The following is a 17,500-nucleotide window of genomic DNA, read 5'->3' as shown; positions in this document are numbered from 1 at the left end:
CTAACATATAACGGCATGTGTTCACCGAGCATATAATGGCATGTGTTCACCTAATATATAACGGCATGTGTTCACCTAACATATAACAGCATGTGTTCACCTAACATATAACGTCCCGTGTTCACCTAACATATAACAGCATGTGTTCACCTAACATATAACGTCATGTGTTTACCTAGCATATAACGTCATGTGTTCACCTAACATATAACAACATGTAGACAAAGCCTCACTAAAGGACTGTACTTGAATAGGAACGTTTTTCAATTTTGTTAGAATAATGTAAAATTGCTGTAATGTGTATTTTTCTTTATTAGAAGGAAGTCAATGAAGTTAAAAACACATTAATGTATTTTATTTTGTGCATTTAAATAAATGTAGGCAGATCTGTACTTTTTCACAACAAGATGCAAGTTTGGTTGAAATTGGCTCAGTGGTTCTATAAAGAAGAAGTAAACAAGAGATGTTTGTAAAACACATATGCCCCCCATGGTGCAAAATTGAAAAGGGTTATACACACACACATCATTTCATTGAGAGTAGTATCATCAATTCAAAATATTGAGCAGACAATATCTTCCTATGTCAAGAGTGGATTGACCATGTGACCTAAAAATCAATAGGGGTCATCAACTCCTGAAGATGTACCAGTGTATCAAGTTTGATGTCTGTCAAGCAAAGGGTTCTCAAGATATTGAAGGGACAGTATATTCCTATGTCCAGTTTGACCCTTGACCTTTGATCATGTGACCTCAAATTCATTAGTAGTCATCTTCTCCTGATGATGTACCAGTGTACCAAGTTTGATGTCTGTCAAGCAAAGGGTTCTCAAGATATTGAACAGACAGTATGTTCCTATGTCCAGTTTGACCCTTGAACTTTGACCATGTGACCTCAAATTCAATAGGGGTCATCTTTTCCTGAAGATGTACCAGTGTACCAAGTTTGAAGTCTGTCAAGCAAAGGGTTCTCAAGATATTGACCGGACAGTATATTCCTATGTCCAGTTTGACCCTTGACCTTTGACCATGTGACCTCAAAATCAATATGGGTCATCTTCTTCTACAGCTGGGTCCTGGCATTGTACCACTAAACAGAATGTTTGTGCATAGAATGTGCAACATTAGATATCATTTTTAAGTTGAATTTAACTCCAACTTCAAGTGACTGAAAATTGTAAAACCATCTGTACTTTCACTTTTTTGACCAGTAGCACTAAATATTCAAAAAGGATGAATGACCCAAAATGATTTAGATGCTCAAAAATCAATTTTGCTATATAATAATTCAATATACAGTGGAGCCTCGTTAATCTGGACACTTTGGTTCCCAGCAAAATCGTCCGGATAAATGAATCGCATATTTTCTATCTTTACATAAGTAACCAATATGTGCCTACTTTATTGATGCATAGTGAATTAAACACATTCTATCATTGGATTTGACCATTTGCATTAGTAAATAAATTATGATAATGTTAACATTTACATGCATTTTAAAGCACTAAAATTTAATGTACGTGTTCAGTGTATTTGCCTGTGCTTACATTGTACATACATATGATCCTTACAAATAAATAAAGAAAACTGTGTACCGTATGCACTAAAACAAATAATGAAGCACTTTATGTAACTATAAGTAAACAAATCAATAGTAACTAACATAATCATTTACACTTCAAACATTTCATCACACTTTTACTTCTTAAAGAGGCCGGTAATTTCCATCTGTCACAATTCACGGGTTCGGAGGTCTGTTAAAACAATCTTCATCGTCCAAAGTTGATATAAGAATTTCGTGATTATCATGTCAGTTGACAACATTCTTTAACCAAAATTCAATCTGCCAGAGTTTATATTTCTTATTCTATAATTATCCAAGACAATATCGGGAGAACAAAATCATTTAAGCTCGTAATATCAAGACCTACTACTGCTTTGATCTAGTCACGCGCACCTATTATTTTCATAATGCGATAATAACGGAACAAAACTCGGGTGAAACTAACATTACAGGTACATACAGAATTTAATTGTCATTTTCCTTAAAATGGTAATTTTCTCACTTCTACCCAGAGTTTAAAAATCCGAAAGCAATAAAGCTCTACAACATCGTAACAAGAATCAATCGTACATAGGTACATTCTACATGCGTGACATTCTAAACGTTAAAACCTTATACTACATATACATGTGCATGAACATACATGTATATTTCACGCCAATCAACAGTATAAAATCCAGAATCTAGAAGTATAATCTACACTCTTTAGATTTGAATAAGCCGATATCAATTTACGAATCAGCATAATTGACATGTGTAGCAGTTAAATTTTTTTATCATTACGGCATGATGTTTAATTTATTAATACTATTAGGCTATTGATCAAGACTATAAAATAATATGCTACAGATTTATTTACAAAATTCAACACTACACGCAATAACGATCTTATGTGCGAAAATTGGCAATACAATGTCTCGATCGGCACGTGCTATCTAACGGACTTATCATCACACACCACCTAATTGGAGGGAGGTGTTGACAGGGTACAGGTAATCGCTTCAATTAGACAGTGTGGCTTGTTTTCTTTATAATTTACGCCTTGCTAAAATTGTCCGACACAGACCTTCCCTAAACAAAATTACCGTCCGGATTAACGGTACAATTTTCAATGCATTATAACGTTTTGTAGTAAAAAGTGACCGTCCGGATCCGGAACGCGAATTTGCGGATTAATGATGCAAAATAATGTATAAAAATTCCGTTCCCTAGAAAACTCATCCGGAAGGTGAAGCGTCCAGATTAATGGCGTCCGGATTACCGAGGCTCCACTGTAGTACACAAATTATGCTAATAATAAGTCTTATAAAGATACATGGCTCTTGATATGTTTAGCTGTATCCAAACCACATTAACATTGGTGCTTGGTGATTTGGAAAAATGAAGTCAATGTGGGTAATTAGTGGCACCATTCTAAAATGGTTGTGATACTTGTGCATACAGTTTTACAATTTTCAGTCACTTTAAGCTATTACGGAACCTTATGAATTGGAGTAAGAAGTTGTATATAACCTTTACTCATGAACCCAAGTGGCTGTGATTGAGAAGTTACAAAGACGCAAGAGAATTCTGAATGCAAAATGTGAAATTCAAAATGAATGCGGATTTTATTCACTAGATACGTAAGCGCATTACCAACTTTTTACTTTATTGAAAAATCGATAAAATCGGCAATGCGGTAATCTCAAAATGGATGCACACGGGCCTAAGAACCGTAATTTCAATTTTATTTAGCCTTGGGTGTGGAGTTATCTGGTGATCGAATGGGACAATTTAAACTCTCTGCAGTGAAGCAGTTTCAGAACTAGTGAAAAGTCGAAAAAGTGAAAAGTTTACAGAAGGACAGATGACAAACAACAGGTGATCAGAAAAACTCACAAGCTTTCAGCTCAGATGAGCTAAAAAGTGAGCAAGCTCACATACTCCATGCCCCCAAAATGAATAACAATTCTTATGCCTCTATGCTATACTGTATTATTTTCACATATGTAAGTAGATGTTACCACTCAAGTAATAAATAATATTGTTAATAGAAATGTAACTTGTGTAAAATATCAAAACAGAAATATTTTAATCATAATTATATGGCTTGAAAACTGGTTTCATGCAAGTTGCACCAAAAACTATAATATTTTGGCCATGCAAACTTCTAGGTTCATAAGGGGCATACTTACTCCCACAAAAAAAATCTAATCTAAATTTCCTGTGAATATGCACATCTACACGGTATGTCCATAATAAATTAAATCTCTTTTCATTTCCATAATCAATATTCATTCATTTTATGTGTAATAACTTCACGTAAGCATTTTTATGTGCTTCAGTCAAGGTATTTAAATGCCCACTTGGGTGTTTCTTGTCATTTGAGTTAGTACTCAGCTAAATATAATTGAGCTATAAATATGAATAGCGAGCCTTAATTTTTTGCATATTTTTGCAAGTTGTTCAACATATGTATTGTTTTGTAGTTTGGATTTGATGTCCATGCAGTCACCTAGTTGTTAAATTTTCGGAAGATTTATATTGTACAGCATAACATGTAGAACGAGAAACATTCTGAAAATCAATTAATGATATTATTATTGAGCTGAGTACATGACTTATGTATAATAAACATGGTTAATTATTTGTTCTGTAGTTTTTATCATGGATTAGGAAAAAAAAACCTGTTTTACTTGCAGATGAGTAAAGCGAAGCAGAAAATAATACAAAGTTACATGACAATCTGGCCACTGTAATTGTCACTTACTGGAGTCTGTGGAGGTTGGGGGTGGCTCACTTTGAGAAGATTTGTTAGAGGTGTTGGAGGTAGACCGTGAGAATTTCCCTTGTTCAGCTGGCCAGGATGGATAACGCAGATATGGCTGTCTCCCAGAATCTACGCTTGATGATCGTGGGATGGGTGCATTTCCTATGAATGATACATTTTAATCATACAAAGGATTTCAACTCAATGTTTCATATGAGAGTATTTCAAATATTCTTTTTAGGAATATTGTACCTTCATTATCTGGATTCAAAACCTGTACAAACATTTCTTGTATTTCCATTCAATTAAGAGTTCAATTTTGGGTTGTCCCTACCTTGACTATGCGTTGGGCTGACAGGTGTACGGTCTGCTGAGCCTATCACATGACTGATACAACTGTTAATGCTCTTTTTCAGTTCCTGAGTAAAAAGCAAAAACCCATTATTCAAACAATGTAAGAATTATCCATGCAGCTTTGTATACTATATCAGCTAATACTTGCCTGATATTCTTCATCTGTCAGACATGCAAGAACTTTAGGTTCACAAGCAACAATTAAAAAATCCAATCCTTGACTAGCCCATCTAAAATGAGAGAAAATCTGTTTACTCACATTATATATAGAATGATATATGTAGAAAGATTTCCACTATATATTTGTACGTAAATCTTTGATCCCCTATTGTGGCCCATCCTACCCTCGGGGGTAATGATTTTAACAGACAAAAGGAACATGGTTACAATATTTGCTTCATCTTTTTTCTGTAGTTTAGGAGATTCAATTAGTCGAGTTTATCTACTTTCATAAGTTTTTCTCCTACATCATTATCTGAATAGCCATGTTTTACTAGCTAGGTTATTCTTTATTTTCTTTCATTGACTTTGGTATTTTTCATCTTTCAAATGGAACATATTCTATGTGCGCGGAGACCAGGTCCAAAAGGAATAGATTTTTTGTAGATTCGGGTTGGTTAGAGCTTTTATTAGGGTACATTATGTTTATTGGTAGGTTTACAGTATAAATCAGTAGAAAGGATTTCGTCTGTTATTGAGATCGTTACATCAAGGAAACCCATTTTGGTGTTTGATAGACGTAAAGTCAAGCTGAATGTTAGGATGTATTTCATTCCCTGTTTTATGGAATTGATTTAGTTCTTCCAGAAGATACCAAAAATCTCATCAATATATCATACATAAAATATTGGTAGCTTTTCAGATTTTTAAAAAGGATTCATTCCCATCCCCCACCCCCATGTAAACACAAGGGTAGGTTCGTCCAAGTAGTAGTCAATCCTTCAGTCTGAATGTAGCATTTACTATTGAAACTAAAATCATTATTGTCATGGAAAGTATCCATCATTCATCAAGGTCACTGGAGGCATCGACCTTGATACTACTTGGTAGGTCACAACATATATAGGTCAAGGTCACTGGAGATACTAGTTTGTAGGTCACAATATCCTTTTATCATTTCTGAAGATTTATGAGTTTTTAAGATCAAGGTCAAAGGTCAAGGCCATGGGAGTCATTTGATCTTGATACTAGTTTGTATCCTCTTATCATTCTAAAGATCCCACGTCTATCTACTCCAGTTCTAAAGTTAAACCAGCTATATGTTGAAGGTCAGAGGTCAAGATCAATGGAGTCACTTGACATTCACACTAATTAGTAGATCCCATCATCCTTTCTGAAGATCCCATGTCTCTATTAGACCTGGTTCTGAAGAAATACCAATTTTATGTTCCAAGGTAAGAGGTCAAGGTCACTGAAGTTACTTGACCTTGATACAAGTTTGTAGGTCCTATCATCATCTATCATTTCTGAAAATCCCATGTTGCTATTAGTCCTGGTTTAAACTTACACCAGTTTCTATGTTCATGGGCAGAGGTATATCATCACTGGAGTCCCTTGACCTTGATGCTAGTTTGTAGGCCCCATCATTCTCTTCTCATTTCCGAAGATCCCAGGACTCTATTCATCATATTAGTCAAGTCATGTCTGTTGAATTTTGAAATTAGTTAATTTCCCCCATACAGTTCTATATTTGACACCCCCCCCCCCCCCCCCCCCCCCCCAATGTACCCTAACCCCATTCAATCTATAAAAACAAAAACATTTCTGCACAACTACTGGTCTATCATTTCCTTGAATATCTAATACTTTCTTCCACAGGTTACGAAGAATGGCTGCAGACATTTTTAGGCACGAGAAAGAAAAAGTGGAAGATTGATTGATTGATTGAATATTGTTTAATGTCCCTCTCGAGATTATTTCACTCATATGGAGACGTCACCACTGCAGAGCTGCCAACATCATGAAATGGAAAATAGTAAGGCAGGGGTCAGGGGGCCGCCTAATTTAAAACAGGTAAGCATAGGTAATTGCAATAATAACTTGAACATACTCAATTAAAAATTGTCTCTGAAATTGTCCAGTAGTATTGCCTAGGCATTAACAACTGAGAAACAAAACTACTACTGACTGCAAACTTCCACTATAATGTTCGTTTGCACAATATCCAAATCTCTATTTGATGAGACTTGCTATCAACAGCTGTAAAGTTTGTGTACCATGTGACTTTTGTGTGTATTTATGTGTGTGACGTCATATTTCTGTGTTCCAGAAAAAATTTGCAGCCATTACATATGTGTTTGTCAACCGCTCAACCTATTCAGTCATCGTAGAACCTACCATGCCACAAATGAAAATATTGTAGATATACTTACGTGTTTTGCAAATGCACAAGCACAGAATATGCATTTTTAGCAAAGTTTGAGGAGGTAAAGCAAAACAATTCCATGCATTTACATATCGTGTCATGTTGACAGCAATAAAAGGACGATAATATATTTATTGATCAACCCCATTTTTCCCCAAATAAAGGAACTAAAATGACTAAAATCGTTATAATGCCAACCTCGATATAACGCCAAAATAGGCTGGGACAAAAGCTGGCAATATAACAAGGTAACACTGTATATCACGGAATTTTTTCACAATATCATAATATCACGATATTTTAGGACATTCTGTTTTCTCTTAATTCTGTTATTTTCATTATTGCTTTGGTGTTAAAGCGCACAAGAAGCCAAATTCAGTTTACTTTAAACATTTATTTTGTATACTAACTGTAATAAAACAAATAACAAAAATATCAGATCAAATAATAATCAAATGACTCACAACCTGTGACTAGAAAAATAAAAATATAACAATTCCTCTGGGAGTTTTCAGGTCTTGTGGGGCTTTAATGAATATTTGAAGGTATGTTTAAACACAAGTATAGTAGGAAAATATGTTAAGAATTTTTTGATATTAAATTTATGAGACAGTAACTCAAGAATACAATGATATAAGGCCTCAACCGTGCGCAGCTTTTTGTGCGCCGTAAATCGATGGTTTTTATAAGGGGTGGCTCTGTAGCTCTCTGTTATGTCAAAATATTTTTTCAGAGAGCTACAGTTCTGCAGCTACCAAGTTTGATGTCTGTCAAGCAAAGGGTTCTCAAGATATTGAACAGACAGTATATTCCTATGTCCAGTTTGACCCTTGACCTTTGACCATATGACCTCAAAATCCATAGGGATCATCATCTCCTGAAGATGTACCAGTGTACCAAGTTTGATGTCTGTCAAGCAAAGGGTTCTCAAGATATTGAACGGGCAGTATATTCCTATGTACAGTTTTACCATTGACCTTTGACCATGTGACCTCAAAATCAATAGGGGTCATCTTCTCCTGAAGATGTACCAGTGTACCAAGTTTGATGTCTGTCAAGCAAAGGGTTCTCAAGATAATGAACGGACAGTATATTACTATGTCCATTTTGACCCTTGACCTTTGACCATGTGACCTCAAAATCAATAGGGGTCATCTTCTACTGAAGATGTACCAGTGTACCAAGTTTGATGTCTGTCAAGCAAATGGTTCTCTAGATATTGAATGGTCAGTATATTCCTATGCCCAGTTTGACCCTTGACCTTTGACCATGACCTCAAAATTAATAGGGGTCATCTACTTCTTAGGATGTACCAGTGTGCCAAGTTTGATGTCTGTCAAGCAAAAGGTTCTCAAGATATTGAGTGGACATTATATTCCTATGTCCAGACTAGATTGACCCTTGACCTTTGACCTTTTGACCTGAAAAACAATAGGGGTCCTCTTCTACTCATAACCAACCCACATATGAAATATCATTATCATCAAGTGAATGGTTCTCAAGATATTGAGCGGACAACATGTGGTCTACTGACCGACCGACCAAGCGAGAGGTGCAAACCAATATGCCCCTCTTCTTTGAAGGGGGGCATAAATATGACTTACCATGGCCAGTGATTCTTGATAAGAGTTTTAAACATTTTTATGCATATATTCCCATGTAACATATGGATCCCCTATTGTGGTCCCACCCTACCTCCAGGGACCATGATTCAAACAAACTTGAATCTGTAGTACCTGGGGTTGATTGCACACTAATCATAGCCCTCCTGTTCTTGAGAAGATTTTTAAATGAATCTGTATTGTGGCCCAACCCTAACACCAAGAACTTATTTTGAACTAACTTGAATCTGCCCTACCTTTATATGCTTTACATATCTTTATATGACTATGACTAATCCTTGCTGTTCTTAAGAATGCCATGTTTTAACAAACTTGAATCTGCACTACTTGAGGATGCATAGATATTAATATGAATAATTACGGTAATTACGGTCCTGCTGTTTTTATATTAATATGAATAATTACGGTCCTGCTGTTTTTAAAAAGATTTCTTTAACATAGAAATTCCCCATATTTCCCAAATAATTCCATGCTAAAATGTGAACCCCTTTATCATACATGTACTTACTCAAAGGTTTACTTATTCTTAAGTTAAATGCTTACTTAGGTCGCATGCCTCTTCCTTTTTCACACTTTTCAGTTACAAATGCCATCCATTCTTTGGCAAAGTTGACAAGTCTTTTGCTGAGTTTTTGTTTCGTTTCACCTGTCACAAGTCTCGTTACTTCTCTAAGATACTGCAATATAAGCAACTTTGTTATAAACTCATGACAACAGAAGAAAAGGTGCATGATATTGAACATAGTACATGTATAATTAATATTGAAGACTGAGAACAATATACATGTAGATTGTGTTTACATTAAGGTAGCAATTGTAAGTCATATCACATGAGTTCATTCATCTGGTATCTATATAGATAAAGTTTATTTTGATTTCTGGAATATGACACATGCTGTAATGGAGATGAATTAACCAAACATGTACACTGAAAGTTTTAGCATTTTCAAAGATATATGATAATATCAACCATAAAAGAGTAATTTTTCTTTGTTAATGTATGAACTGTTTTCAGAATAGACTTTGCAACAAAATATAACGCAACTAAAACACATATTTACTACTACCTTTACCTCAGAGTTTTTTTTGGGGGCGATTCTATTATTTTGATATTGTCCCTCCATCTCCACCAAACAAAACCCCATTATTTTCTTACCTACCAACCCAGCAGTTAGTGTGAGTGGGTCAGCAATGCCAAACCAATATTTTTCAATTGAGGCCTGAATTCACACAAGGGGATGTCTCAACAACATGACCAACATGGCCTTGCTGTTCTGGGAGAAGGCCAAGGTCACATAGATCATGGTATAAAATGAAAGGTCTTGCCACAAGAAATGTATATAAACAAGAGATGTTTGTAAAACACATATGCCCCCCATGGTGCAAAATTGAAAAGGGTTATAAACACACACATCATTTCATTGAGAGTAGTATCATCAATTCAAAATATTGAGCAGACAATATCTTCCTATGTCAAGAGTGGATTGACCATGTGACCTAAAAATCAATAGGGGTCATCAACTCCTGAAGATGTACCAGTGTACCAAGTTTGATGTCTGTCAACTAAAGGGTTCTCAAGATATTGAACGGACAGTATATTCCTATGTCCAATTTGACCCTTGACTTTTGACCATGTGACCTTAAAATAATTAGTAGTCATCTTCTCCTGAAGATGTACCAGTGTACCAAGTTTGATGTCTGTCAAGCAAAGGGTTCTCAAGATATTGAGCGGACAGTATATTCCTATGTACAGTTTAACCCTTGACCTTTGACCACACAACCTCAAAATCAATAGGTGTCATCTTCTCCTGAAGATGTACCAGTGTACCAAGTTTAATGTCTGTCAAGCAATGGGTTCTCAAGATATGGAGCAGACAGTATATTCCAATGTCCAGTTTAATCCTTGACCTTTGACCATGTGATCTGAAAATCAATAGGGGTCGTCTTCTCCTGAAGACGTACCAGTGTACCACGTTTGATGTCTGTCAAGCAAAGGGTTCTCAAGATATTGAACGGACAGTATATTCCTATGTCCAGTTTGACCCTTGACCTTTAAACATGTGACCTAAAAATAAATAGGGGTAATTTTCTCAAGAAGATGTACCAGTGTACCAAGTTTGATGTCTGTCAAGCGAAGGGTTCTCAAGATATTGAACGGACAATATATTCCTGTCTAGTGTGACCCTTGACCTTTGACCATGTGACCTCAAAATCAATAGTGGTCGTCTTCTCCTGAAGATGTATCAGTGTACCAAGTTTGATGTCTGTCAAGAAAAGGGTTCACAAGATACTGAGCAGACAGTATATTCCCATGTCAAGTTTGACCCTTGACCTTTGACCATGTGACCTCAAAATCAATAGGGGTCATCTTCTCTTGAAGATGTACCAGTGTATCAAGTTTGATGTCTGTCAAGCAAAGGGTTCTCAAGATATTGAACGGACAGTATATTCCTATGTCCAGTTTGACCCTTGACCTTTGACCATGTGACCTCAAAATCAATAGGGGTCATCTTCTTCTGAAGATGTACTGGCGTACCAAGTTTGATGTCTGTCAAGCAAAGGGTTCTCTAGACATTGAATGGTCAGTATATTCCTATGCCCAGTTTGACCCTTGACCTTTGACCATATGACCTCAAAATCAATAGGGGTCATCTACTCCTTAGGATGTACCAGTGTGCCAAGTTTGATGTCTTTCAAGCAAAGGGTTCTCAAGATATTGAGCGGACATTATATTCCTATGTCCAGAGTAGATTGACCCTTGACCTTTGGACCTGAAAAACAATAGGGATCCTCTTCTACTCATAACTAACCCACATATGAAATATCATTATCATCAAGTGAATGGTTCTCAAGATATTGAGCGGACAACACATGGTCTACAGACCGACCGACAGACCGACCGACCGACAGGTGCAAAACAATATGCCCCCTCTTTTTCAAAGGGGGGCATAAATATATAATTTCTACCTTAAATAGTTCAGGATATTGAATAGGTAACATTTTTAAAAGTAGGTGATCCAGGGCCAAGGTTAAACACTAGCATCACAAGGTCTTGTCATATAGAATCTGTATACAAAATTCCTTAAACAGTTCAGAAGATATTCAATAAGTTTCTTTAAAAAGTAGGTCAAACTCCAAGGTCACAAGGTCAATGATCTTGCAAAAAAAAAATCTACATACAAAATATGAAAGATCCACCTTAAATACTTCAGAAAATATTGGATAAGTCAAGGTTTTAAAAAGAAAAGAAAAAGGAAAAGTATGCTAAACTTCAAGATCAAGGGCACAAGGTCAAACACCATGGTATCAAATGAAAGGTTTTGCCATAAAGAATCTATATACAACATATGATATCCCTACCTTAAGCAGTTCAGGAGATACTTTACAGGATAAATAGTTAAAAATATATTAATTAGGTTAAATTTTCCTCACAGTAGGTCAAACTCAAACATCAAGGTCACAAGGTTCAAATTCTTTTACCAAAGAAATGGTCATGTTACAAGGAATAGGCATATGGAATATGAAAGCATATCACTTACCACTCAAAAGTTATTAGCAAGGTTAAAGTTTTGGACAGACAGGACAAAATATGTGCTCAAGTATAGTTGCACGGGCACAAAATAAATCTTGTATCCACACAACTATAGAAAATTTGCATTTGGACTTGATTTAGTGTGGCCCTGCTACTTTGGAAAAGAAAGAAGATTGTTTTAACTAATTTCCTCTATTATAAAACCCTATTGTGGCCCCAACCTAACACTGAGGGACTATGATTTGATCTAACTTAAATCTACTCTACATCAGGAAGCTTTCGTGTAAATTTCAACTTTTCTGATCAAGTGGTTCTTCAAAAGATTTTATGTTATGATGTGGTCAGCCATATCCTAAACAATCAGGAGAACATTGGTTCAGATACAGGGTACTTTAACAGCTCAACGGTATATTGATGAAGTCATACAGCCACATGTGGTTCGAATAATGCAGCATCAAGGAGCAGTATTCCAACATGACAACACCAAACACATACTGCTTGTCCAACACCTGATGTTCTGGAAAGACACATCCAGTTCTTCCTTGGTCGTACTGGATAGGCACATCCAATAAAGATAACTCCAGCCTCAGACTCTGTAACAACCCAAGCCTCAGACTCGGCAACAACCCCAGCCTCAGATTCGGCAACAACCCCAGCCTCACACGGCAACAACCCCAGCCTCACACTCGGCAACAACCCCAGCCTCACACTTGGCAACAACCCCAGCCTCACACTTGGCAACAATCCCAGCCTCAGACTCGGCAACAACCCCAGCATCACACTCTGCAACAACTCCAGCCTCAGACTCAGCAACAATCCCAGCCTCACACTCTGCAACAACCCCAACCTCACACTCGGCAACAACTCCAGCCTCACACTCGGCAACAACCCCAGCTACACACTCGGCAACAACCCCAGCCTCACACTCGGCAACAACCCCAGCCTCAGACTCAACAACAACCCCAGCCTCAGCAACAACCCCAGCCTCAGACTCTGCAACAACCCCAGCCTCACACTCGGCAACAACCCTAGCCTCACACTCTGCAACAACCTCAGCCTCAGCAACAACCCCAGTCTCACACTCTGCAACAACCTCAGCCTCAGCAACAACCCCAGCCTCACACTTGGCAACAACCCCAGCCTCAGCAACAACCCCAGTCTCAGACTCGGCAACAACCCCAGCCTCAGCAACAACTCCAGCCTCACACTCGGCAACAACCCCAGCCTCACACTCGGCAAAAACCCCAGCCTCACACTTGGCAACAACTTGCCCAAACTCTGCAGTTCAAGTGGAATAACATCCCTATACATTTTTTTAGAGACATGGGAAGGTGTTGCAAGACATTGGTGCTCATAGGGGGCACACTAGATATTAAACTTGGGTGATCTTGAACTGTTAATGACAATAATTATCATTAGTGGTTGTGATACTTTGATACCCAGCATTAAGTTTACGTAATTTTTGTGTTATCAATAAATCATTAAGTATTTCTCATGTCTTAAAATATGAATATGAAATTGTACAATGTGTTCCTATTTTTGATCAGTATAGAAGCATATTTTACAATCAAATGCAGCACACTGCAATCGTTAGGACAGAAGTTCCACAGATTATGTAAAGCTAGGTGTAATTGGCATCACCAGCAAGGGAGATAAGTCGAAGAGCTCTAAATCTAATCTTTAAAGTCAGCACTTATAATTGATTGTACTCTTGCTATCTGTGCATAAAAATACATTTATTATTTTATCTACATTGTATACAAATAAACTGACTTCTCTCAGCACACAATTATTTACACAAAATACTGTTTCATATGACCATTAGATTTTTTTTTAGAGACCTGTGCAAATTAGGTCTACATCATATATATTGCTTAAAATTAATACATTCCATACTTAACTTTACTAAGACAGGAACTATTGTAGCATATAACAAGAATATCAGCAAAACTGATGGATGTTCCCTGAACTGCATCTAACCAATGAAGTACTTTATGTGATGAATGACACAATGATCAATAACTGTTGAAATAGTGTTGAAATGAAGGATTTTTTAAATATAAGGTCTATGTTGAGTGAACTTGACCTTTACAAAATTACCTTGAGCGACTTTGTCTGAATGTCATTTGCCTATTACTTATTTGTGTAACAATGATCAATACCTGTTCAAAAACTGTTGAAATAAGAAACTTTTTCCTCATATAAGGTGCATGTTCTGAGTGACCTTGACCTTTCAAAAATGATCTTGTCCCAAGGAATATTTGTGATCAATTATGATAAATTTCTGATGAAAGGTTTAAGAGATGGGAATTTTTATGCATTCAAAAAATGTAAAAATAGGAACTTTAATAATATGATCTCAGTGACCTTGAACTTTCCAAAATGACTTTGAGAGACCTTAGTCACAAGTCCTTGTCTCAAGGAACATTTGTGATCAATTATATCAATTCTGATAAAAGGTTTAGGAGATATGAGCCTGGACAGACATGACAACAACTATATGCTCCCACAAAATTTTTTGGGGAGCATAAAAATAGAAACTATAGTTAGAAGAAATAATTCACCTCAAATCCAAAATTGTATCCTTTGAGCATCGTCTCCCTGTATAGATTCAAAAGATGATTCTTCTCAGTGTCATCAAGATCTGCCATTTCCTCACAGTAAAACTTGTCATCAACCTGTTTTATAGCTTGAACAACTCTTTCTTGAAGATCCATGGCAGAACTCTAAATAAAAGGACAAAAATCAGATTAACAACAATAGAGTTGGATACTAGTACTAATGGTACCAAAAATGTGCCATATCAAATACTGTTTCAGTTTATATTGGTACCAGTACACCGATCCACAGAAGTTTGTGACCTTACATTTTGACCAATGAAATGCGCTGAAAAAATAAGCTCAGTCCACCATCATGATCCCTGGACAAACATCAGACCCGCCATTGTTTTTTGTTTTGTATAGTAAACACAGAAATGTATCAACCGATCATGCGTTAATAATACGATGTGTACGCATCTTTTTGTATGAGGAATAATTAAACATTTTCCTCTGGAATCTGTAAATCACACAGTAGGTATCCAGACAAACATAATGGAGCCAGATTCACCCCATTTCCATCAACAAAAAAGCGTTCACAAGATTTTGTGATGGACGGAGGGACAGAAAGTCCAAAAACAATGTCTCCCAATGAAAGAGGGGAGATATAATTCCAGGAGTACTTTTTCTAGGTTTTAAAGCAAATCTGTCATAAAGAAAACGAATTATGGTAGAGGAATGTTCTCTATCTCATAAATTGATGGGGTAACATTACTCATCTTCAATGTATCTTATTGCTCAAAATGTCTGGTAAAGGAATGTTCTCCTATCTCAAATGTTGATGTAGTGACATTACTCTATCTTCGATGGATCTTGTTGCTCAACAGCTGTGATGATACATTAGGGATTATTCCCCTATTTTCATTGAAATTTGATGTACAAATTGTTTGTGGCTATCCCCAGTTACAATTAATTCATGGGAAACCATCTTCATTGCACAAACATTTGGAGGTCTCCCCAGTTGCAGTAAACATGGGGGAACATTCCTCCATGGATCCTGACATACATAATGTTTTAGTGTATATTATACAGGAGAGATATTATGTTGTTAGATGATTTTCTAGTTGCTCGAATTCCCAACCTTTCAGTCACAAAATGGGAGTTCTAGCCCCTGAACAACAATATAATAACTGGGAACATGTGGACCAAGTTTGATGATTTTACCCATAGAAGTATGTCTTTATTTGACCCACAAAGTGCTGTCAGACAGATAGATGCACAGTGCCTTATAATACCATCTGACGGGAGTATTCATATAGGAGAAATTCGTTACTTCTTATTTTACATTGATTCATGTATTGAAAATCAATTCAAGAACAGAAATGGCCGGGTTGCTTTCAGATACGTTTTAGAAGAGTTGGTTACACAAAGAAGGTACCATGCTTAAACAAGAGGCCCAAGGGCCACATCGCTCACCTGAGTTACCTTGACCCATATCAGAAGACTTTCCATATATATTTGCATGTAAAACCTTAGTCCGTATTGTGGCCCAACCTACCCCTGGAGGCCATGATTTTAACAAACTTGAATCTGCACTATGTCAGGAAGCTTTCTTAAAGATTTTTTCTATTCATTCCAAATTTCCCATGTAAAACTTTGATCCCCTATTGTGGCCCCAACCTACCCCCGGGGGCCGTGATTTGAACAAACTTGAATCTGCACTATGTCAGGAAGCTTTCATGTAAATCTCAGCTCTTCTGGCTCATTGGTTCTTGAGAAGATGATTTTTAAAGATTTTCCCTATATATTTTTATGTAAAACTTTGATCCCCTATTGTGGCCTCAATCTACCCCTGGGGGCCATGATTTGAACAAACTTGAATCTGCACTATGTCAGGAAGCTTTCATGTAAATTTCAGCTCTTCTGGCTCATTGGTTCTTGAGAAGAAGATTTTTAAATGACCCCCACCCTATTTTTGCATTTTTGTGATTATCTCCCCATGGCCCTTCGTGAAAAGTTTACAACAACGCCGATAGACAACGGACAAATTTTGATCAGAAAAGCTCACTTGAGCCTTCGGCTCAGGTGAGCTAAAAATGACAAAGTTCAACTACATGTAAATTTTTCAAAGAAAGTCTGATCACTTTCAAAAAGACACATGCACATCTTCAATGTGTCCATAACAACTGTACTGTTGAGGAACGTCAAGTTACAGGTGTGAGAGGAGGGGATTACACAAAGTAGGTACCCTATTACAGGGACAGCTGCCTGCCTGCCACCCAACCTGCCTGCCATTCACCATTCTATAAACCGGGATGCACGTTGTGCAACCCGGCCAATAATCAACATAATTTAAATATTAATGTACTAAGACTCATGATACATATGTATTTTAACTTCTGGACTCATTAAATTTTCTGGGACTCTACTTTTTAAAAAATCTCATGATTCATATTCATCGTGACGCTACACAGAAACAAGAATACTGTATATATACCTTTAGTTCTGTCAAGGATTCTGCAATAGCCTGATGACAGGAGGTCTGTTCATTGACAAGCTGTACTGTTCTCCCCATCAGGGACTCAAACTCCTTTCTCTGAGCACTAAGTTGAGATGAATGAATGACAACAAGGAGTAACCCTTCCACCTACAAAAACAACTACAACTTTCAAACAGAAACAAGACACCAGTTAACCACAGGCACCCACACTCCCTTAGATCATCCAACTTATTAATCAAAACAAATGTGAAACATTTCCTGACAATATGGATTCTATG

The 17,500-nt window shown here is 36.8% G+C and overlaps 1 protein-coding gene across 2 annotated transcripts in view; it reads right to left on the bottom strand.

The window, feature by feature from the left end:
• Positions 1-17,500, bottom strand: part of LOC125675655 (mitogen-activated protein kinase kinase kinase 4-like) — a 132,112-nt gene that overhangs the window by 28,420 nt on the left and 86,192 nt on the right. For both annotated transcript variants that reach the window (XM_048913433.2, XM_048913434.2), the window contains exons 10-15: positions 17,220-17,369; positions 14,750-14,911; positions 9,197-9,330; positions 4,815-4,896; positions 4,647-4,731; positions 4,313-4,474 (exon numbers count right to left, since the gene is read on the bottom strand). In XM_048913433.2, the coding sequence (XP_048769390.2) occupies positions 4,313-4,474; positions 4,647-4,731; positions 4,815-4,896; positions 9,197-9,330; positions 14,750-14,911; positions 17,220-17,369 (775 nt within the window). The remainder of the gene's footprint in view (positions 1-4,312; positions 4,475-4,646; positions 4,732-4,814; positions 4,897-9,196; positions 9,331-14,749; positions 14,912-17,219; positions 17,370-17,500) is intronic.

This window comes from Ostrea edulis, chromosome 3 (genome assembly GCF_947568905.1).
Source record: "Ostrea edulis chromosome 3, xbOstEdul1.1, whole genome shotgun sequence".
In the NCBI taxonomy this organism is placed as follows: Eukaryota; Metazoa; Mollusca; class Bivalvia; order Ostreida; family Ostreidae; genus Ostrea; species Ostrea edulis.
The sequence above is the reverse complement of the archived record's forward strand: the minus strand, read 5'-3'. Positions and strand labels throughout refer to the sequence as shown.